Source organism: Balaenoptera acutorostrata, chromosome 11 (assembly GCF_949987535.1).
Source record: "Balaenoptera acutorostrata chromosome 11, mBalAcu1.1, whole genome shotgun sequence".
Taxonomy (NCBI): domain Eukaryota; kingdom Metazoa; phylum Chordata; class Mammalia; order Artiodactyla; family Balaenopteridae; genus Balaenoptera; species Balaenoptera acutorostrata.
In genome coordinates, this window is record NC_080074.1 from 61,466,689 (window position 1) to 61,491,216 (window position 24,528).

General features: G+C 43.3%; 1 protein-coding gene across 1 annotated transcript in view; it reads right to left on the reverse strand.

The window, feature by feature from the left end:
• The window catches only part of NCKAP1L (NCK associated protein 1 like), a 42,034-nt gene that overhangs the window by 13,195 nt on the left and 4,311 nt on the right, over positions 1-24,528 (reverse strand). The window contains exons 4-24 of the mRNA XM_007179519.3: positions 22,824-22,880; positions 22,177-22,319; positions 21,256-21,346; positions 21,028-21,165; positions 20,167-20,215; positions 19,915-20,071; positions 15,738-15,794; positions 15,350-15,446; positions 14,822-14,931; positions 14,518-14,650; positions 14,037-14,118; positions 13,798-13,856; positions 13,436-13,581; positions 11,022-11,154; positions 10,613-10,732; positions 8,362-8,507; positions 7,922-8,053; positions 4,468-4,686; positions 2,815-2,945; positions 341-438; positions 115-208 (exon numbers count right to left, since the gene is read on the reverse strand). Coding sequence (XP_007179581.2) covers positions 115-208; positions 341-438; positions 2,815-2,945; positions 4,468-4,686; positions 7,922-8,053; positions 8,362-8,507; positions 10,613-10,732; positions 11,022-11,154; positions 13,436-13,581; positions 13,798-13,856; positions 14,037-14,118; positions 14,518-14,650; positions 14,822-14,931; positions 15,350-15,446; positions 15,738-15,794; positions 19,915-20,071; positions 20,167-20,215; positions 21,028-21,165; positions 21,256-21,346; positions 22,177-22,319; positions 22,824-22,880 — 2,392 coding nt within the window. The remainder of the gene's footprint in view (positions 1-114; positions 209-340; positions 439-2,814; positions 2,946-4,467; positions 4,687-7,921; positions 8,054-8,361; positions 8,508-10,612; positions 10,733-11,021; positions 11,155-13,435; positions 13,582-13,797; positions 13,857-14,036; positions 14,119-14,517; positions 14,651-14,821; positions 14,932-15,349; positions 15,447-15,737; positions 15,795-19,914; positions 20,072-20,166; positions 20,216-21,027; positions 21,166-21,255; positions 21,347-22,176; positions 22,320-22,823; positions 22,881-24,528) is intronic.

A 24,528-nucleotide genomic window follows, 5' to 3' on the forward strand; every position in this document is an offset into this window, starting at 1 on the left:
GAGAATGGCAACGGTTTTGCTTCTTCAGACCCAGCCTAGGCCCCAGAGCCCCCAAAACCCATCATCCACAATGCTTTTCCCACAGTTCCTTCTCCCTTTAGGAGACGTGCTCACCCATCAGCTGGGGAAGCAGAGAAGCCATCAAGTCTGCCTTGCTAAAGTTGGATCTGATCTGAACAAGTACATCCATGTTTTCCACCACCAGCTTCTGCAGCCAGGACACAGAGCCATTAAGCACGAAAAGATGAGACCCATGGTACATCTTCCCCCCGGCCTCCTACCCCTACCCTTCTTCCCCCGGGGGCTGGACCTTCTTCCCGGGGACTTGCTTCCACAGTACCTTCAGCTCCACAATCTGAGAGGTCACATGCCACATCAGGTTTTCACTCAGGAACTTCATGCCATAGGGGCCCAGGAGTTCAGCCAAAGCCCGCAACTCTGGAATAGAGTTACAGAGGTCCCAGGTGGGACTCAGAGGACACTGGTGCTTTTGCACAATAGCTATAGGGTAACGTGAACACCTTAAGTGTTTTTCAGCAAGGAAAGGAAGTGGGAAGTTGGAGAGCAAACATAGCCTGAAATCCTGTATTCAGGTGACAGGTCTGGCCTGCCTGTGGGACAACTTACCCTCTCCCCACTGGTACTCACACCAAGACGTACCACAAATGATAACTATTTACTTTTCATTCCTATAAGAATCTAGACTTTCCCAGTCCCTTTACATGGCACCTGGGCTTTACTCTTGCTGCACTAGCTGCACTAGCTTTATCAGATGTTAAGCCCCTCTCTGAGCCTCAGTTCACTTCTCTGTAAAATGAAGAAATTAATATCCACTCTGAATACCTCACAGAGTTGATATGATAGCATAATCAGTACACATCCCCAGACTCCCAGCTGTCTTTTCCCCTAAATTCTTCTTCCCTCAAGTCTGCCCCATTACCTTATCCCTCCCTACCCAGCCTGCTTCTGGCCCTTTGTGAATTAAATAAAACCTGGCTGAGGAAATCCCATGTTAGAAACACTAGTGACAAATTCAGACAGGGAAGAGCTCCAGCTATGATATTTGGCTATGGGCGGTCCCAGCAGAGAAAACCATAAAGACCAGAAGTAACAAGAGACCAGTAGAGGAAAGGTGAGTTTAACATAGTTAACAAGAGTTCAGAGGGAAAAGGAAATCAAGGCTCCACACTCAAGTGTTTAAAGGCAGGACCAGTTGATCTCCACCTCTACCATTGACAAAGGAAGTGGAACTGGTCACAGCAGCTGACACAGAGCCTCATGTGGAATAAATACTAAACATTTTTAGAGTCACCTATTTATAATAGGAACAACTGAGCTGAGAACTAGAAAAGGATTTCCTAACTGGCCAACTTAGATAATTCTAAAATGGCTGACAGAGAGGCAGAAGGGCTGAACTGCCTTCTCTGGAGAGAAGACACACTGATCTACTGATTTGGATCAGCCAACTCTCCTTACTCTAGTCCTCTCTAGGCTAGTAACCCTAGGGCATCCTTCTCTATCCATCTATCTATTTTTGCAGCAGCATTGCCCCATCACCATGGTAACCCAGGGAAATTGGGGTGGGGGTGGTAAAAGGGGGAATCAGCATTACCTCCTGCTGCTCGTCAGTTGTCAGCGAGACCTAAAGCTGATTTTAGATGCTGCCTACAGTCTGTGGGAGGAGTTGATAAGAAGGGGACATCTGAAGCCTCCAGCAGGTAAAGGGTAGGGTCAGCTCACTGATGGAGTCAGTATGAGGGTAAGAAGAAGGTAGAGCTGGAAAACAGAACTGTATACTCTGACTTTCATAACACCCCCCAAGGAAGGGGAAGAATGGGAAGGGCAGGGTCATTGAAACATCTCCTACCTGTCTCAGATACCACGCGGGGTCCATGATTTATACGGAGGTGAGAGGAAGCAGGAAGCAGTGGGATAGTTCATGAATCAGTCAGTCAGTAAAACAAATCTATTAAAAAGGATCTGCATGGCTTCAAGCCCTCTTTAAAAAGAGGATAACTTCCCAACTCATTCACGACACACTCATCTGCCTGCCTTGAGACACAAAAGCACTTCTATACACTGGGAAGCAGCGTGACAGAGTGACTAAGCACCCAGGTTCTGGAATTTGACTGCCTTGAGTTGAAATCCCAGTTCTACTATCTATGAATGATGTATGACCTTAATCAAGCTCCTTAACCTCTCTGTGTCTCAGTGTCCTCATCTGTAAAATGGGGGTAATAAGAGTACCTACCTCAAGGCTGCTGTGAGGCGTAAAGGAGTTAAATACATGTGAACATTTAGAACCAAGCCCACATTAAATGTCATCCATTATCTCATCATCATTATTAAACATCAGCAATCCAAGCACTAGCTAAGGCTCTAAAACTTATCCCTCAGGGAGAAGATGCCATGACGTCAGACCACTGTTTAATAATTCCAAACATCAGAATGTCCTCCTTACATTTATCCTTTACCCCTCATTATATGTCCTACTCTTTACTCTTTGTGGAAATGGAAAATAACCATTTACTACCCTTCGAAGAATAAATCCTTTCAGTGACTTGAGTGCCCCTGCCTAGCTCCTAACTCCCCTCATCCTCCGTCTCCACCTTCAACCCCCAAGCCACTCCTCAGTTCTGGGTCTCACTTGAAATCTCTTTTTACTGTCCCTAAGGTAGAATCTAGCAGAGATCTAGGAGAGTACAGAATGAGCCTCTGGGAAGGTAGGAGAATTTAGATGGGATCCATAGGTTAAGATATTGTATTGAGGGGAAAGGTTTGGCTCCCTGACAGGAGACCAGGCTCTGGGCTCACCAGAGATGTCAGAGAACTCCTCTGCGCTGAAGTTCTGCTCCCCTTCTCTGGGGAGGCTGATGAAGGCCTGCATGGCTGGTGAGAGGATAATGGTTCCACTGCTCGCCTGTCTAAGCAGACTTTCTAGGTACCTACAAGGTTGGCAAAAAAGCACAGAAGGTTAGTGTTCAATCCTTTCTCCCTACCACCACCACTGGGCTCAGGAAGAGAAACTCCACCAAAGGCTGGGGTGGGGAGAAGAGACTCAAAGAAGACAGTACAACACTCTAAATAACACCCCAAGCTGTTGGCTCAAAAACAACTGGCAGTAGCGTGGTTCCGCTTTGCCTCTAATCTGCAGGGCATTTGGCTGTGCTGTCAGACGTAATGGTGTGTACGCCCTACCACCTTTTCCAGCTACTGCACACCCCTCACCCTTGGCCTTCCTCTGTCAGGTGAGACAAGCCTAAGCTGACAAGACAAAAAATTTCTACTAATTGGGCTCCTCTGAAATATACTTAGCCTCAACCTCTCCAACGAGAGTGTTGGACTAAGGGCCTAGGACCCTGGAAGCAGGTCTCAAGTCAAACCTCCTGGACAGAGAGAGGCCCCGTGAACACTTGTCATCCAGTCTCCAAATATGCCCTCCTGACCTCTGGGCAAGCTGAGAAGGCCTCCAGCCAGTGTCAGCAGAGGGCGTGGCAACGCCTGCCACTTACCCAGGCGCTAGCTCCGGCCCTAGGTCTTACAGAAGTCACAAGCTAACCAGGGGTAGGTCAAAACCAGCATTCAAACGTGAGGGTTTTTCCTTTTAATTTGAATTAGTTGTCAGATTTTGGAAACTGAGAGATTTTACATTAAAATAAGGATTTAGTGGGGCAGCGATCAGATGGAGCTAAGTGGCGGCTGCCGCCTTTTAGAGGGGCATGCCCTCTCCAGCTATTCAAAGTCCCCACCTAGCCCACAGCACCCATTTACCTTACCTGCCAGGCCCCTGTTGGCATTTTATTGTAAACCTTGTCTCAGTCTTTCCCCCTCCTCAGGGGGTTCTTTGCAGCCGGGCTCCTGCCGAGCTGATACTGGATTAAGAACGCCACCCAGTGGCTTAGGGAGGTAGGAATCCATCTCCTCTCCATCCTTAACCCTCAAAGGAAATACTGCTGACCCCTGCCTCCTCCAGTCTCGGGGAGAAGGCCCCTTTCGCTATGAAGAACAATCTACTAGACGTGACACGGTCATGTCAGGAGGTAAGGAGCAGGTAAGGAGACAGTGCTCCGGAGAGATGGTGTGCGACAGAATGGTCTCCAGGGGGGAGAAACTGGACAAAGAGAGAAATAAAGAGAACTTCAGAAAGAGGAAGAGAGATCACTTGAAATGAAAACAGTAAGAATCCAGAAAAGGAAGGTTAAGGACGGCAGATTAAGAGGAAAAGGGTCAAATTGCTACAGAGTAGATCAATGGATGTTACATGGAAGCTTAGAAAGAGGCCTCATGGTGGACAGAGGGGATCTGAGTCTGCCCCAGCTTACAGCTCCAGTCCTCGGGCAGAAACAAGCTTCTGTTTGGGGGTCTATGACCCTAGGAGCTAAAATGCCTGGTCCCGAGGTCCTACTGCATAAAGGAAAAAGTGCTAACAAAGAAGTAAGGCAGTGAGAGAGGATAAGCAACACTGACCAATTTGTGTAGAGAGTGGTGATAGTCTGTTCCCCACACGAGTCCAGTGGCTGCGTCTGCTGCAGGAGGGCGTTGCGGATGACTCTGGACACATCTGCACCCAAAAACTGGGCCAGTGACTTTATGAAACCGATGTACGCTTTGACTCCTGCCAAGAGCTCAGAAGGCCTGGCGATCTCCTGGGTTGTGGCATTGTAGCCAGCCAGCCACACAATGGCTCTAGGTGACAAAAACCATAATCACAATCATAATGACAAACATAGTAACAGTTATCACATTTATACTGTGTTCTGGGTGCTGTACTATGATTTAACTACACGCATTATCTCATGTAAATCTCACAGCAACCCAATAAGGTAGGTACAATTATTATCCCCATTTTACGGATGAAGAAACTGAGACACAGTAAGCCACTTGCCATCTGTGAAGACCACACAGCTGGCAAGTGGCAGAGCTGGGACCTGAATCCAATAACATTTGATTCTCAATCACCATGCTCTTCTGCCTCCAACGGAGAAATTAAATCAGGTGGTAAAGGACCTGGGTTCCCAAATGCCATCTAACTGTACATGCTTGCTTACAACCTCCTGCATTCTCAGGGCCAGCATTTGTCTTTTCTCCTCGGAAAAAATTAGTTCCAATCACTGTCAGAAATGGAAAACCACACCCAGAAATCCTTAGAAGTGCAGTGCAATCCCAAGTGGCCACAGGATGCCAGGTGGAGAGAAAGTACACTTGGCTGGCACACATCTATAGCCAACCTTAGAGAAGGCAGAATAACTGTCCACACTGTATTATTTTAGGGGCACACCAGGAACACCCCTCCTCACTGGACTCCCAGCCCCTTCCAAAATACCTTCCCCAGGAACCTGAGAATTCACAATTAGAGTCAGTCCTCTGCCTGAGGCTTTCTTCCTTGTTAAAATGTAAACAGCAGGGGAAAGAGGGACATTAGACTTTGCCAACACAAGCTTTTGTCAGTCATCTGCACATCAGTATGAAAGAGTCCATCAGGTTCTCCCTAAAGCCATAGATGTTTGGGAGTTTTTTGTTTGGTCTGTGTTTTTGGAAAACTGTTTATGGCAGGGGAGGGGAAGGGAACAGGAGGGCCTACTCCCCAGATGAAAAGGAAAAGAGAAGAGGTACCACTTGAGGAAAAATACTACGGAAGGGACAGACGGGAGGCAAGCCTAATCTATTTTAGAGTTTTCATTGAGGCCAAACCTTTAGGCCAACTTCCAGGCTTTAGGAACCATGATGCCAGTGACATGCTGCTCCAGGGCCTAGAAACCATTGCCAGCTTCTGAAGGTTTACGCATGGATGATTATCAAATTGTCATCTTCTTGACATTTTATATGCACCTGAGACACTTCCTTCCATATAGCTAAAGCGTACGGAATGAAAACAAACTAATTTTACTGTCACCCAAGCAAAAAACTAATTGAAAAATTAGCCTGCATCTCTGACAGTCAAGGCACAGACTCCTAAACTGTTCTCCCTACTCCTGTCCTTGGCCCCCCTAGTGCAGACAGAGTGAACCTACTGAAATGTGGAGTGAAATCATGTTCCTGCTCTGCTCAAACCCTGCCTAGGTTCCCTGTCTCACTCAGAATCAAAGCCAAAATTCTTACAATGGCATAGAGCCACCTGAACAGTCAGTCTGCCACTCCTCCAGCCTCTCTGACCTCACGTCCTACCAGTCTCCCCCGGGCTCACACTGGTCTCCTCCTTGTTCCCTGAACATACCAGGCATGTTCCCACCTCAGAGCCTTCGCACTTGCTGTTTCCTCCGCCCAGAATGTCCTTTCCCCAGATAGTCACCCACTTGGCTTCCTCAATTCCTTCAGGAGTTCACTCAAATGTCACTTTCTCAAGCAGGCCTTCCCTGGCCACCCTATGTAAAATTTCACCACCACCACCGCTACACACTTCCATCTCCTTTTCCTGCTTTAACTTTCTGCTTAGCACTTATTTTCTAATCTACTATATATCCTATATTCTTATTTTGCTTGTCTCTAGGGTAAGCTTTATGTGGCCAGGAATCTTTATTTCTTTTGTATACTGCTGTATTAACAGCTTCGAGAAAACTGATGACACACAATAGATGTTCAATAAGTACTTGTTAAGTGAATGAATAAATATACTACGTATTGCAAAATGAAACACAGAAGACTAGGAGATTATTCATAAAAACTTTTTCCCCTCACTCCCCTAATTTGCCTACTATAGTGCCCAATTTCAATATAAGGACTGTTCCTGCAGCTTCAGGGAGCAACAGAATGAGAGGCAAAGTGGAGGGAAGGGAATTTATTTTGTTGAGGCCTATATATGTCACTCATTATTATCTTTAATTCTCTACCAATTCTCAATTACAGGTAATTCTCATTATAAGGTAAATATCATTATCCTTACTCTATAGGGTAGGAAATTAAGGCTCAAACAAGTTAGATAACCTGCTCTGATGTCTTAGCTAACAGCATCAACACAGATCTGCTGACTGCAAAGGCCCCACTCACCCTACTAAATCAGTGATGACCAGTTCTGGTTGTTCATCAAAACCACCTATAGAGGGACTTCCCTGTTGGTCCAGTGGTAAAGAATCCGCCTTACAATTCAGGGGACATGGGTTCGATCCCTGGTCAGGGAACTAAGATCCCACATGTCATGGGGCAACTAAGCCCACGCACCACAACTACTGAGCTTGAGCGCCTCAACTAGAGAGCCCGTGTGCCACAAACTACAGAGCCCACGAGCTCTGGAACCCGTACACCACATCTACAGAGTCCACATGCCCTGGAGCCTGCACGCCACAACTAGAGAGAGAGAACCCGCACGCCACAACTAGAGAGAAGCTCATGCGCTGCAACGAAAGATCCCACACGCCTCAGTGAAGATCCAGCATGCTGCAACTAAGACCCGACGCAGCCAAAATTAAATTAAATAAATAAATAAATAATGAAATAAATCTTAAAAAAAAAAAGAAACCTATAGAGGTTTGGGGTTCTTTTATTTATTTGTTTGTTTGTTTGTTTATTTATTTTTGGCTGCGTTGGGTCTTCGTTACTGCGTGCGGGCTTTCTCTAGTTGCGGCGAGCAGGGGCTACTCTTCGTTGCAGTGCACGGGTTTCTCATTGTGGTGGCTTCTCTTGTTGCAGAGCACGGGCTCTAGGCGCACGGGCTTCAGTAGCTGTGCACACGGGCTTATTTGCTCCACAGCATGTGGGATCTTCTTAGACCAGGGATCAAACCCGTGTGCCCTGCATTGGCAGGCAGATTCTTAACCACTGCACCACCAGGGAAGTCTGGGTTCTTTTCATTTATTTATTTTTAATAGAGATGCTTGGGACCTATGCCAGATTGACTGCACCAGAATGACCACCAAGATGGATCTAATGGAACCCAACTTTGAGAACTACCATACTAAGCAAACAGAAGACAACAAAAGAGTGATACCTGTTGAGTCTGGCCTCCAGATGGCTGCTGAGATACTCAGAAGGGAAGATGGTGTGTTCAAATACACAGAAGCTGTGTACATGATTCATTGTCAGTGCCAATTCTGTCAAGTTTAGGTGTAGCTTGTCCATGCTGGGTAAAATTGAGAAAGTAAAATGAGCCTCCATTACAGGTCTGGCACTGCCTGCTAGTATCTGGGGAGGATCTGTCAGGCCCATGACCCTCAGACCCCTTTCATCTTCTGGAAAAACTCAGCCTAGAAGAGTACACATTGATGGTGACTTCAAAGGCAAAGTAGAAAATTCATATTTAAGCGCTTTTCCATATCTGTCATTCCCCACCACCACTTCCGCACTCTTTTGCTGCATCACCTTCCCTCTTTCCTGTTCTCCCTCCTTTGAGGTAGTGCCCTGCTGGCCCCCTAAGGCCTAGGTCCTCACTTGGTGACAATGCTGCGGTTCTTCCGGTGACTCTCAGCTCCTGGTTTGTCCCTCTCAGGCTCTCCTTTTCTCGGAGTCTGCCTCTGCTTCATGGTTTTCTTGTTTTTGGCCTTGCTGATGGTAGTGGCACAGTGCTTAGGTAGAAGCTTTAGAAACAAACACAAGTGAATGGAGATATGAGATTCATTCCTAAAACTGCCGAGTAATCCATCTAACAATAATAAATAGGTCCCTCCCTTATTGTCTGTTCTTTTCTCGTTCTGCCTTTCTCTCTCTTTCCTTCCATGCATCTCTTCATTTGGAATTACTCTTAGAGCACGATAGCATCCATGAGAAAACTGGTTTTCTTGATAGTCACACTTGTTTTTTTAAAAATCCAAGCTTCTACTGTTTCCAAAAAATCAAGTCTACCTTGATGGGCAAAGGTGCGTCAACCTTGAAACTATGCAAAGCTGTCTGTGGTAGATTCTGAAAGTAGTTCCAAAAAACGCAACTCCATTAGTAATGGCAACATCACTATTTATTCAAAATGATAACTTTGGAGGTGCCAATACTCATTTGCAAAAGTTTTGGTGTGTGTGAAAATAATACATAATGTTTTAGTCAACCCTGATACAGCACTGAGCAAATATCTTTAACCGTGTCCTTTGCATGTAGTAGGTATTCAAGTTGAGCGATGAATATACCCATAATTGTACTTGTTTACATATCTTCCTTGCATTAATTATTTAAATTTCTTTCAAACATGTATTTGTACACTTTTCTCCCTTAAATTGGGACGTTCCCCAAGGGCAGGAATTGTGTACCTTTCCTTCTGGGACCCCATCCCAAAAACCCAGCACAGGGCTTAGTGCCCAATAAATACCAAATAATATAGCAGCTAACATCTATTGAGAATTGCATACCAAATATTTAACATACGCTATTTCATTTCACCTTTATGATACTTCTTTTAAGAAACTATTTTTGGACTTCCCTGGTGGCACAGTGGTTAAGAATCCGCCTGCCAATGCAGAGGACACGGGTTCGATCCCTGGTCCAGGAGGATCCCACATGCCGCGAAGCAACTAAGCCTGTGCGCCACAACTACTGAGCCTGCATGCCACAACACCTGAGCCCGTGCACCACAACTACTGAAGCCCACGCACTCTAGGGCCCGTGCTCTGCAACAAGAGAAGCCACCAAATTGAGAAGCCCACAAACCGCAATGAAGAGTAGCCCCCGCTCACCACAATTAGAGAAAGCCCGCACGCAGCAACGAAGACCCAACACAGCCAAAAATTTAAAAAAATAAAAAGAAACTATTTTTATCCCCATTTTACATATGAGAAAATGGGAAGGTTAAGTAATAATATAACTGTGCATATGTACACACACACACACGTACACATGCACATGCACACAACCTGACTCCCCTCCTACCAAAGTTGCTATAAAGCCTGACTCAAACCCAGGAAGGGTGGGTAGTCTAGGAAACCTGAAAGAATCCAGGGCAACAGCGGAACAAGTTCTTCATTTTCAAATTTCCTATAAACTTAGGTTGAGCTAATCATGACCGGGTGCTATGAGTCAGTCAACGGAGGGGAGGGGAAAACAACAGACAAAGACACAAAAGTAAAGCAGAAATTTCCAGCTGAATATCAGCAAACAGAATCCAGAAGCAAAGTGAAGAATAACACTATGATGGTGAAGTATGTTGAATTAGTGATTCAATATTAAAATCCATTAACATAGTTCAAAATACTAATAAAATCAGGAAGGTTGACTCCTCAAAAAAAAAAAAAAAAAAAAGACACAAAAGCAGCCCTGAGGATAAACACAGAGGAGGTGCCTGAAAATGTTCAGATAGCTACAGATTAGGGTGCAGATGGACAGAAAAGTGAGACAAGACAGGTGATCTGGGGCCACTGTTCTAAGTATGTGTACACAGGGCAGAGAGAGGAGGGGAAGTAAATTAGAAAGTTAACTCATCTCTTGGAACACTTCAAATGAAAGCACAGATTTTGTTGCAGTGCAGCTGTTCAAATTAGAGTATTTTTAGACACCTCTATTGAGCCCCAAGGGAGTAAAGACTGACGATGGGACTACACTAAAAAAAGAAGCCTGCCATAAACTCATGTACACAAAAGCCCTAGCCCTACCTGAAAGGGTTAGAGAACTTGGTGTTTGAGAAGAAGATAAAGGTAGATAGAGGGGAAGGCGCCAAGGGACTGCAGAGGGCAGACTGAAACAGAGAGAGGGCTGAGCCTACCTGCTCACTCAGGTTTCGCTGTTCAGCACAGACCTCCAGGACACAGTTGCTGGTCTGCTTGGCCAGCTCTTCCAGGAAGGAGTTGCAGTGATGAAGACCATGGTTCTTCAGGTGGGGGTACTTTGGGAAAGAGGACCCAAGGAAGAAACTGTCATCACCAGGACAACCACTTCTTCCTCATAATACTGTTCTGAGCCCCAGCCTGAGCCACCCACTCCTACAGAAGAAGAAAATGAGACCCACAGAGAGTACACATTCTACATAAAGCTGAGACATTTAGGGACTTGCATCGGATACCTATGTTTGTACCCTTCCTGGGACCAAAATCAACCCTTGGAATTGCGTTTTGGGGGAATAAGAATGAGATGTGATTAAAGAGATGACAGGGTTTGGAGTTCAGGGTACTCACCTCCTCTGGGCACATCTCATGAGTGCAGTGGACAAAGTGAGCACAAATCAGGGGAAAAGCAATGGCATAACGCAACATGGCAGGTTCCTCCAGGGTCATAGCAAACATCTTCTCAAAGGTACGAAGATGAAAGCTGAGGAAAAGGGGGAAGGACACTTACAACCAAGGTTTAGGAGCTGGTCCCTTTGAGATAGAGAGAATATTCATTCTTTCAACAAATATTTATTGATATTCACCCCTCCCTCCTTAATTTCCCTACCCTTAAGGTAGATGGGAACCCAAGAAACTCAACCCTTTCAGACTTTTTTACTGGATCCCAGGACAGGTTAGTATTGGGTTGGCCAAAAAGTTCGTCTGGTTTTTTTCTGTAAGATGGCTCTAGTAGCACTTAGTTGTCTTTAACTTCATTTGAAACAACTTTTGTTAGATTGTATTATGACAGCTGTCATTATCAGCATGCCTTTAAAAAAGAAACTTATCAAAATTGGTGAATTTTTGTGTAGCCATTTTAGTATTGAAGATGAGAGAAAAAAAGCAACATTTCTGGCATATTATGCTTTATTATTTCAAGAAAGGTAAAAACGCAACTGAAATGCAGAAAAAGATTTGTGCAGTGTATTGAGAAGGTGCTGTGACTGATCAAAGTTGTCAAAAGTGATTTACGAAGTTTCGTGCTGGAGATTTCTCGCTGGACAATGCTCCATGGTCGGGTAGACCAGTTGAAGTTGATAGCGATCAAATTGAGACATTAATTGAGAACAATCAATGTTATACCACGCGGGAGGTAGCTGACATACTCAAAATATCCAAATCAAGTGCTGAAAATCATTTGCACCAGCTTGGTTACATTAATCGCTTTGATGTTTGGGTTCCACATAACTTAAGCAAAAAACAAACCTCCTTGACCATATTTCCACATGTGATTCTCTACTTAAACATAAAAAAAGTTCCATTTTTAAAACAAATTATAAAGAGCGATGAAAAGTGGATACTGTACAATAATGTGGAACGGAAGAGATCGTGAGGCAAGTGAAACGAACCACCACCAACCACACCAAAGGCCGGGCTTCATCGAAAGAAGGTGATGTTGTGCATATGGTGGGACTGGAAGAGGGTCCTCTATTATGAGCTCCTTCCGGAAAACCAAATGATTAATTCCAACAAGTACTGCTCCCAATTAGATCAACTGAAAGCAGCACTCAACGAAAAGCGTCCGGAATTAGTCAACAGAAAACACATAATCTTCCATCAGGATAACGCAAGACCACATGTTTCTTCGATGACCAGGCAAAAACTGTTACAGCTTGGCTGGGAAGTTCTGATCCATCCGCCGTATTGCACCTTCAGATTTCCATTTATTTCGGTCTTTACAAAATTCTCTTCATGGAGAGAATTTCAATTCCCTGGAAGACTGTAAAAGGCACCTAGAACAGTTCTTTGCTCAAAAAGATAAAAAGTTTTGGGAAGATGGAATTATGAAGCTGCCTGAAGAATGGCAGAAGATAGTGGAACAAAAGTGTTAATACGTTGTTCAATAAAGTTCTTGGTGAAAATGAAAAATGTGTCTTTCATTTTTACATTAAAAACCGAAGGAACCTTTTGGCCAACCCAATAATACCTCCTTCCCTTTTCTTGTACAAAATTTGCTATTCCTCCCTCAGAACCTCTGCATGATTTGGGCCCTGATTTAGAAGTCCCTCAGTATTACTAATTCACATCCCTCTCAAAATTTGACACTCAGGCTCCAGAAAACTTTCTCTGATTAATTTCATGAGACTGATCTTTCCTCAACCCTGTATTCTCTCAACATCATGCACATTTGCCATTATTATGTAGATGTCCTTTTCACATGTGGGTATTATACCTCCCCACTCATGCTGAATGCAGAGAGCAGAGCCAACATATTGTGTTGTGTGTTTGATCCCTCAAAGGGTAGAGTTATGAACAACGGTGGTCACTTAGTAAAGGCCGAATGATACCCAAGGAAGACAAACTCATTTGCATTCTCTAAAGACCCTGTTCCCCAGCCCTCCCAATTATTTTCAGTCCTCTCCACTAAACTTCCAAGTTTTCCATGTCTCTTTTAAATCACAATGTCCCAAGAATAAAAAGAAGAAGGAGGTTCCACATATAACCGTGAGGAAAAGACAATCAATGAATTATCCCAGAGAAGAGAAGGCTGTGTAAAGTCCAACTGGCTTTCCTAAAGAAAGCCAACACAAAAGGGAATCAACTTCAAATTCCTACCACTTGACAAAAGCTGGAAAGAAGAAGCTGTGGAGTTTGAGCATCCGCCTTTAAAGAGATCTCAAAGAAAACAAGACTTTCCCGTGTATCTGGGGGAATTAGAGTCCTCCACAGAGGCCAGGCAAGAGATCAGGTCAATTGATAAAGAGCTCTGAGTCAGGACATACCAGAAAGTAGATAAATCAGAAGTTTCCACCAGCATATTCTCTACTGAGTCCAGCATTTGAGAGTGAAAGACAATGAGGTTCATCACCTTGGCTAAGTCAGGGTTCTCGTGCAGGTGCAGGGGAGCCTTAGCCACACTGGTATACGCCTATGGTTGGAGTTCGGAAAAGGGTGGAGAAAAACAAGATAAATGAAAAAGACTCCCAGCCTTGGGACTACAGTTTGGCTGGTATTTGTCCTGTCCAATCAGCAGTTTTCAGTGTTGAATCATTCCATACAGCAGAGCTTAGGAGTTAGAAAGAGAAGGGATTGTGAGGGAGAAAAATCCTTGAGAATGGGGGACCATTAACAGAAACAGACCTACCTGTAGACGGAACCAGTCCAGCCTCAATCCAGAAAATTCAAATTTTTCTCCATTATCAACTGCAAGAAAAATAGAAGTTTAAAAGGAAATAATAAAACAGCACCTCTATCCAACTGCATGGAATGGTATAATAGGTCCTCTTCAAAGTCATCTTGGCTATTCCCTGGCTCAAGAGATCAATATTTCTAGACAAAAAGATGTTTGCCCTCACTCTTCCTCTTCCAATTCCCTCCAGTTACCTTGTTTGAGATTCAGAGAGGAGAGAGTATTGACGAATGAGGACATTATGATGGACTCCTCCTCAGGACACACAGACAGGTTCTAAAAGAGAAGGTGGAGTTACCGTCAAGGAGGTATAAGTTCCACCAGGAGAGAAACAAGGACCACAAGGCTCAGTCAGTGTATGAAGGTAGAAAGAGCTGCCACGTGCCACAGACAAAGAGAAAGAGCCAAACAAGACATGGAGGAAACTCCCTGAGTTCCCTGCCATGCTAACACCCAACTGCCCTTTACTTTTCTCTCCTATTTCTATGCAGCCTCACTTGGGGAAAAAAATTGCTAAGATTATTAGTCCTTTTTTAAATTTTAACAAACGTAGAGGGGAAAATCAGGCTTTTTGACACACAATCTACAGAGCATGAGATTCAGCCAGGGTGGCCCCCAGGGGAAAATGACCAGGGATCACCCCAAAATTTCCAAAGTATCATCAATTAAACATACTTGAATGATGTCACTGAGCACAAGAGCATCAAATCTGGCCAGGTACTGAAGGTGGTATTGCTCTATCACCTTGATGTGTCTTCGGACCAGAGCCCTAATCTCCTCCAACAAGAAAAGCAGTTCTGCAATGCTCCTACAAAGTTGAGGATGAGAACAGAGAGCTGTATGAGACTGAAAACGTGACCCGAAACAAAGACAGCGACAACAGGGCAGAAACTGAGACCTCCTGAGGTCATTTGATGTCCCCCCATCCCTTTTCCCAGTCCATCTAAGGTCAAGATTCTTAACCATGCCAAGTACTAACGAGTCAGCGTAGTCCTCAGGGGTCTTCGTCTTGGTGACATTTTCTGCGTGGCGAACCAGCCAAGTGACCTCATCACGAATGAAGGACAGGGCCATGAAAGCAAAAAGGGCCTAAGGAGGGGACAGGGACTATGAGAATTTTCAACTTTAAAAATGGATTTCAAAGCACAGAGAAAACTATCATGAAAATATGCATATGGATACAACTGTGTAACCATACCAACAGTGGTATCCAATATTAAACACAGAGACTCACAAAAAACTATCTGTCTTCAATTAGTTCACAGTCAAATAGAGGATAAGACAAGTACACAAATAGCTATAATATATGATATACTATGATAGTGCCCAAAAAAGAGATACAAGAAGTTTTAGGGTACTCTAAGAAGATTCAAGGGAATCAGCATATACATACACAAACAGAACAAAAAACTCAGAAATGCAAAAACTCATGAATGCCAAGTCATCCCCCACATAGGAGTCTTTTATCACTGAACATCGTCCCCCTCCCAACGTTTCTTTCTCTTGCCTTGGGACCCAGTAGTCCTGGTTCATCGGTTAACACAGTCTCCAGCTCCTTCACAGCCATCCGCAGAAATTGACGCCTTTGAGAGTGAAACTGGCCACTGCGGAAAGAAAGTGGAAACTAGAGAATACTGCCTCTCCCACCCTTAAAAATCTTCCAAAGGCAGTGCAGAAGACAGCTGCATTTAGGAAGGGGTGTTAGCTAGGAGGAAGGTTCAATGCCACAGTTAGACCTGGTAAGAAAACACAAGAATCTGTGGGGCAGTAGCAAGTTCTTGGGTTGAGACAATAAGGCTGTACAGAAACTTGGGTGAGAACAAGGAGAGGAGAGAACAATCTCAGGAGAGATTCCTATTCCATCCCCTCTGGAAGAGCTCATTCCCCGTCTTTACCTGTTTGCAATTGCATGTTCCTTGCTTTCCTTTACGTCTGCCACTCGCTTGCCATACCTGAGGATTGACATACGCACAGAAGGGTTGACCATACCACCAGCTAAAGGCCTCGTCCCACCTTCCCAGTCCTCAGAGATTCCAAACTACAGCCTGCAGGGAGCATGGGCAGCCCTCACCATCAGGATCTTTCCACACCTTACTTTTTACCCTGACCTATTAACAAGAGACTCATAGAGCTTAGAGATTATCTAGTTCTCATCATTATTTTGCAGATAAAGAAAATAATACCTGCAGAAGAAAACTGACTTGCCCAAGGTCACATAGGGTTTTGTTTTTGATTTTGTTTTTGTTTTAATTTTTTTTTTAATTTTTACAAGAGATAAATAGACTGACACCAAGCATTGTACATGGATGACCACAACAAAAGCAACAATGATTGCCATTACAAAACATGAAACACACTCATACTATGTCATAATATTGACATTCAGTCCAGTAATGCTCCACTGTAACAGCTCCTTTACTTTGCAGGGTCACATAGGGTTTTTGTTTGTTTGTTTGTTTGTTTTTTAAATTTATTTATTTATTTTTGGCTGTGTTGGGTCTTCGCTTCTGTGCAAGGGCTTTCTCTAGTTGCGGCAAGCGGGGACCACTCTTCATCGTGGTGCGCGGGCCTCTCACTATCGCGGCCTCTCTTGTTGCGGAGCACAGGCTCCAGACGCGCAGGCTCAGTAGTCATGGCTCACGGGCCCAGTCGCTCCGCGGCATGTGGGATCCTCCCAGACCAGGGCTCGAACCCGTGTCCCCTGCATTAGCAGGCAGATTCTCAACCACTGCGCCACCAGGGAAGCCCTCACATAGGGTTTTAATGGCAAAGCTGGGACTAGATTTCTTGTCCTGTGCTCCTGCCTTGACACCTTCAAGCTGAAGTACTCTTCCAGGTTTGAGGGAAATACAAAGAAGCAGTGCATAAATATGACACAGGCCCTGCTCTCAAGTAACAGTAGTTACTCCAGCTCTCCCCTGGGTCCCATTCCCACCCATCTTCTCTTAGAATTTAACCTTATCAGTTACCCTTTTGTCACTTCAATCTCTCTCTCTCTCCACTGGTTTATTCTCTTCTCCCAATAAGCCTCCCTTATTCTAAAAGGAGCCTCGCTTGACCCTGACAAGCTACTGAACTTTGCTCATTCTCCCACACCACCAAACTCCTCCAGAGAGACACCTTTACTCTTTTTCACCTCATCTTTCACTGACCCTTGAAGCCCATATGACCTTAGACACTAAACAAACTGCTCTCTCTAAGGTCACCGTCAACTTCTGAATCACCAAATTAGATGGCCTTTTCATTGTTCTTTGTTTATCCGTAACATTTGACTCTCCTGACCATATTTCTTTTTTTCAACTAGTGACCCATGCTCAAAAGACCCACACTACTTTAGGCTCTGTGCTCTCTATGTCCCTTATATCTGTCTTCTCTTGTCCTGCATCTGTTGCCACCACATTAGTTGAATTTATAACCTTTCGTTTCTCTTCTCCAAACCACCCCTTATTGAGCTTAGCACAGAATCAAAGAAATTTAGAGTTGGAAAGTATCTTAATCAAATCAGGATTCAACTCCACAGCATTCCTGGTGGGTAATTATTTCATCCTCTACATGGTACGATGGAAAGTGAGAGGATTAAGAATCAAAAAATCTGGAATGATTTCCTAATTCCATCTCTTATTAACTGAGTGACACTGAGACTGAGCTTCTATTTTCTCATTTATAAAAGAAGATATTGGGACTTCCCTGGCGGTCCAGTGGTTAGGACTTGGCACTTCCACTGCAGGGGGGTGCGGGTTTGATCCCTGGTCAGGGAACTAAGATCCCGCATGCCGCGTGGTACAGCCAAAAAAAAAAAAAAAAAAAGAATATATTAAACATATACCTGCGTATAAGTAACATGAAGATCAAATTAGATCATTTATGTCAAAGAACTCCCTAAACTATAAATCTTACATGTTAGTGTTGTTCTTAGTGATGGGGAACAACACACGCTTCAAACATCCCTTCCATTCCCCAGAAGCGGTAATCATTAGAAAGTTTTTCTGTATATCTGTATCTATTTACCTCCTGTAACTTCTAATTATTAATCTTAGATTTACTCTCTCTTAAATCTGGCAATGAATTTTTAATAATACTCAGTTGTTGAGAGTATGAGGAATAAGTATTCTCATAGATGGTAGATAATACATCTGTTTGGAGGACAATTTGGGAAGAGCTATTAAAATTTGAAATATGCATATCCTTTACCCCAGCAATTCCACTTGTAAGAATTTACCCTATAGAAATGTTCACAAAGATATATGCCTAAGGATGTTCATTTCAACATTGTTTGAAAGGTTTTTTTAAAAAAAAAAAAAGAAATAGGAGGGAGAGAGGGAACACTTCAAATGTCCATCAATAGTGGATTTGGTAAATAAATTATGTTACAACCACATAATGAAATACTGTTTGACTGTTAAAAAGAATAAGTCTCTATAGACTGATATGCAAAGATATCCAAAATACAGTAAGTAAAAAAAAAAAAACAACTTCAGAATATAATGTAGAGGGGCTTCCCTGGTGGCACAGTGGTTAGGAATCCGCCTACCAATGCAGGGGACACGGGTTCGAGCCCTGGTCTGGGAAGATCCCACATGCCGTGGAGCAACTAAGCCCGTGTGCCACAACTACTGAGCCCGCGCCTAGAGCCCGTGCTCTGCAACAAGAGAAGCCACCGCAATAAGAAGCACGCGCACCGCAACAAGGAGTAGCCCCCACTCGCCGCAACTAGAGAGAGCCCGCGCACAGCAACGAGGGCCCAACACAGCCAAAAAAAAAAAAAAAAAAAAGAATATAATGTAGAATGTGGATCCATTGCTTTTTATCAATTGCTTATATAAGGTTGAAAATATATGCACACCTTTACATGTTCATATATATACACAAGCATCTGGAGGACATGCACCAAACTATTCTGGGAAGTGAGACTGTAGTCAACTTCCTCTTTGTATTTTTCACATTTCTGGTGTTAGTTTTGCAACTACAAAGATAATAAAGGTATTTGATCCCTTCCTTAATCCCACACCTCCTTCTCATTATAGCTCTGTCTCTTTTCTTCCCTTCAAGGTCAAACTTCATGGAAGAGTTACTTACTAAATTCCTTATCTCCCATTTGGTTCTAAACCCACTGCAATCCAGGTTTTGACCTCAGCACTCAACTGAAGTTATCCACAAGAAGGGGACTAAGACCATCTTTACAGCCAAATTCAACAAACATTTTCCTGTCCTCATTTTATTTGACCTCTCAACATCGTCTAACATATTTATAGATAACTGGTCCTTTCTTCTTAGCATGTCTTCTTCCCTTGCCTCTGTTATTCTTCTTCTCAGCACCTCTCACTGATTTCTCTGCCTCTGCTGGCCCTTAAATTTCAACGTTCTCAGAGGTTCTATCCCAGTCTCATCCCACTCCACACATTCTCCGTGAGTAATCTCACCTACTCCCATGGCTTTGATTACCATTTTGCCAACCTTTATCTGAATCCAGATCTCGCTACTAAGTTCCACAATCACAAGGTAAAAGGTCTACATCTAACTTCAATGTGCTACAAATACTTCAAACTCAAACTGCTTAAAACTGAATTCACAACCTTTCCCCCACAAACCAGCTTTTATCATATGTGCTTTATCTTAAGGAATACCAAGTATCCAATCCAGAAACCTTGACTTGATCCTCAATTCCTCCTAATTTACTTAATTAACCCCTGCTTCTAGTTTTTTTCCACCTAACTTCTTTTCTTCCCTGCAGCCAGAGTGACTTTTTCTAAAATGCAAATATGATTGTGTCACTTCCCTGTTTAAAAATCACTCAATGGGGACCTCCCTGGTGGCACAGTGGTTAAGAATCCGCCTGCCAATGCAGGGGACACGGATTCGAGACCTGGTCCAGGAAGATCCCACATGCCGCGGAGCACCTAAGCCCAAGCGCCACAACTACTGAGCCTGCGCTCTAGAGCCCGCAAGCCACAACTACTGAAGCCTGCATGCCTAGAGCCCATGCTCTGCAACAAGAGAAGCCACCGCAGTGAAAAGGATGTCAGGAGGGGCTAAAAATCCCTAAAGAAGATTAGTTGGGATCTCATATCTCACCCTTTCAAACCGCTAAACAGATCCTCAGTGACCTTGTGCACTTGTAGCACATCCTCCCGTATGAGGGTGATGTACAGGGAACCCTGCAGACACAGCTTCCACAGCTTCTGGCACTGGCTATTGGAGTTGAGGCACCCGTGACAAAGAAGAAACCCAACTGTGGGTGGGTAAAACAGTGCAGAGGAAGACTTTTAGAATTTGATCTCCATATAACATGCTATGTCTGTTCCCACCTCATCCCACAAAACTTACTGACAATCCAGCGCTCCATCACTTCCACAGACAGGTACTCACAGGCCATCTATGAGAAGAGAGGCAGAGATGGTCTAGCAGTTATTTAACCTGGTCTACGCTAAAGACTAAGGCAGTCAAGACAAGGGCAGTCAAGCTAGAATTTGAGTATCAAAACCAACTTTTATTTTACCAGACTGGATAAGGGCACTTTGATAAGCCAATATCTGGGAAACCTGCCAATAATGGAGGTGAGGCACTAGAAGTGGAGTGAGGAAAAAAGAATACAGTTGAGAAAAGAAAAAGGACCTTGGACTGGAAGTGAGGACAAACAAATGGTTTGACATAACTTCTCTTCAACAATTCAGGAGGGTAATACTCAAAAATCTCATGATTTCCCTCTCCCTTGGATTCTTTTACCATGTAAAGTATACATCACTCGTTTGGTGCTTCTCATACTCTTGTACCGTCAGTTGTATTTTTATGACTACATGGCATATCTTCCTACTAGATTATAAATTCTTTGAAGCAAGGACCTTGGGCCGATAGTGGTTGAATAAAAACATTTGTTAATTAATTGACATCTATGCTCAAGTTCCTGCTGGGCTGAATAGGTGCCTAATGACTCAGTTTCATCCATTCATTCATTCTATGAACATTTATTAAATTCCTTCTGTGGGCAGGCACACACTAATCCTGGTCCAAAGAAAAGCTCCAACCCAACTATGATTTTTTTAGCCACAAGAGGTGATCAACTCAGAGGCATATCCTAGAAGAGTGCTAAAGCACTCTTAGGCTGATATTTCCTGAAAAGAAGCACCCTCTAAAGAGATGGCCTTGGAAAGAGAATGCTTCCACTGACAAGAGGAAAAGGGAACTCACTGTGTCTGAATTAGCAGGGTTAATCATGGCTGCAGGGGTGCTGATGAGACTTAGAAGCTGGGCACTGCGCCACTGCTCAGCCCCCTGGTTCCTTCGGACAAACAGAAAGTGCAAAGAAAGCAGGGCTCCACTCACAGCCTGTGGAGGAAAACAAATGAATCTTCAATGTCAATGATGGGGACAACATCCTTCTGCCTGAGGAATTCTCCACTCTCTCAAGAAACTTGCCTTTGTGTGAGGCCCAAACTCCTCTGTCAGCTTCTTCAGAGGGTGGTCATACTCCAAGACCATCTGACCCAGACGGGCAAAACTGGGGTCACTGGAAGCATAGGAAAAAGGAGTTACAGCCCTCCCTTAAACATGACGTAAACTCTCATGTTTGCATATAGGATAACGATGTGTACATAGTCTGGTATTCTCCACCACCTCCAAAGATACTAAACTGTGAATTACATATACAGATAACCCACTCCAGGCCCAGGTATAACTAAGATAGAATCACATGATTTGGGGCTGGTCCATGAAAGTATCTTCCTTATAAGCACCTGAAATAAGGTTGGACACATGACAGGTATTCTATAAATTCATATTGATTAGTCACAAATCAAGTAATATGGCTGGACCCAAATCTGTATACAACCCAAAAGAATATATATACATTCAAAGCGAATGGTAAGTCATGTGCCTAGGTATTCATGTAGGCACATGGGAATACACATCATACATAGAACAATGTTCCACGGCCCACTCTGATCCCTCTGTTCTTTATTTTTTTCAGCCCTTAAATACTTTTATTTGCACTAATGGAAAGGCAAAGAATTGCAGATAATCCAAAATCCATTTATATTTGGCTCCAAATGTATTTTCATACATTACTTACCTCTAATGGCTTTAACTTTACTAATATTATTCCTACCAATATTTAAAAGAATTTTCTTTGCCTTTCGCAATAACCTCAAAAGTAGAGTGGCAGCCAGCCCAGGATTAAAAACTCGTTAGAGACAGTGCAATTGTTTTATTTTGCCTGGGTTATCATATAGATTATAGATTCTCACATGAGAAAGCATGCCATCTATTTCTCTTGTATCCACCTTTACCTCATAGCACCATGTATGAGATTCTTCATCTTGTCACCTCAACTCAACTCACCTATGTCCATGCAGCATCTCATGGGCACAGTTGTACACGCCAATGAGTACCCGTCGATCCTCAATCCGTGACAGAAGTAAAATAACTGAGGTATAAGTCACTATCAAGTCCAGGTAACTCCGAGTGAAGTCAAAGTTGAGAGTCTACAAGGAAAATACATAGGAACCCAAGAACAGCTAGCCTATTAACCACTATTTCCCCAACCATTCCAGACAGTGCTAAACAGACTTTGGAAAGATCTATTTAGAAGGAGAAACTGACAAGACTGCAAATTCAGAAGGAGAAAATTTTAACAAAATTCAGGGGCTAAAAGTGAGCTCAAGATATAAGGAGGCCAGGAAATAAGGTAGCATTTAGAGGTTGGAGGAGGTAGAATAAGAAGATTTTTGTGTGAATTCTGGATTAAATAAATCACATTGCTGATCTGCTTGACATGTAAATACACTTTAACTTCAACATTTTTACAAAAGAATTATAGTCCTGGAATTAATAGCCATTCATTCATTAGACAGTATATATTATATTATATATATTATATTATAATCCTGGGGGAATAGCCATGCCTCCAGTCCCATCTCACCCCACACTGTCCCAACAGAGACAATTTCCGTGGCTCTAGGATAGAAGAGAATTGCCAAGAATCTTACGATATCAAAATGGCACTGGCAGGCATCAATCGTGTTGAGAAGTTCATATACATGATCCTGGGGGTAGAATCGGAGATGAGAATGAATAAAGAATAAAGAGAAGATGACATGTACTACCAGAATTTGAGGGGAAGGTTCTCTCCCTTGGAGGTCCTAGAGAGCCACTGAATAACATAAGAGAGGCTTGCTGAGTAGAGGGAGTTCCTCCTCCGTAAGCTGTCCATGGGCCCCTATCAGGCTACCCTACTGGATGCCCATGTCTCCACAGGCACAAGTCGCTACTACATTACGCACACTTTCCCTGATCTTATCATCCCAGTGCCCCCTTCCTCCACAAAAAAAGGTTACAAGATGCAGACCATCTGATAGGCTGTTTCTAAAATACCAAAAATCAGACCCATTTTTATTGATGAATCCCAAAATCCCAAAGTCTGTTCTTTGATTCTGTCTCTTATTCTCAGAAGTTAATCATTAACAAATGGGAAAACTACCCAACTTTCTACATGTTTCTGTTTACTGATCACCTACTATGTACTAAGTACTTACTAGGTAAGTTGCATATACTTCATTTCACCCTCATTTCAGTGTGAGAGGGATTCTTTTTCTTTTCATACATAATTTTACCTAAATAAATATGCAGTTTTACTGTGGACACTTTCCTCCCCGCAACATCAGCACCCACCGCCATCCTGCCCAACCCTCAGGTAAACCAGTTTAACAACCTGGTATGTCCTTTCTTAATTTTCATCCTATTTATATAATCCTATTCAGATAGGGAGAAAAAGAGAGAGAGGAGTCTTTTTGAAAATCATTTGTGTTAAAAATTTGAGATAATATTACACTGTTCTTGTCATTTTACTTTTCTTACTCAACCTTACCTCCTAAAAGTCCTCAAGTCATCTGGTAGAGCACTAATGTACTTCTTATTAATGGCTGCATAACAGCCCAAGGTATGGCCAATTCATTCCGTCTTTTTCCCACTGATGAGTGTTTGCTTTGTTCCAATTCCTGGCCCTATCCACTGCACATTGGTATTTTCATTTCTACAAAAGTGGAACCGCTAGATCAAAGGGTATATATATTTTTATTTTTAAAATACGTTGCCAAAAGATTTGAACAGGCTCTTTACAATTAAAAATATAAAAATGACGAATAAGCATATGAAAAGACGCCCAATAATATTAGTCATCAGGGAAATGCAAATTAAAATCACAAGAAGATATCACTACACACCCATCAGAATGACTAAAATTCGGGAGTTCCCTGGTGGTCCAGAGGTTAGGACTTGGCACTTTCACTTCAGTGGCCCAGGTTCAATCCCTGTCCAGGGGACTAAGATCCCGAAAACTGTTTGGATAGTGCTCAGCAAAAATGGGAAATGAATCATGAAACATAAACAAACCTTAAAAACATGCTGAGTGAAGGAAGCCAGACACAAAAGAAAACATGCTATATAGATTCTAATTATATATATGAACCCCTGAAAAAGAAAAACCTAATCTGGAAAGCAGACCAGTGGTTGCCTGGGGCCAGGAGTCAGGGAGGTAGGAATTGACTGAGGAAAAAAAGGTGCAGGGAAGCTTTGGATTGATGGACATTTTCTGTACTTTGTGGTGGTTGTTACACAGGTGTATACATTTGCAAACTTATTAAATGTATGGGGAAAAATGTTTCCAAGTTACCTTCCCCAAAAGGCTGTATCTAA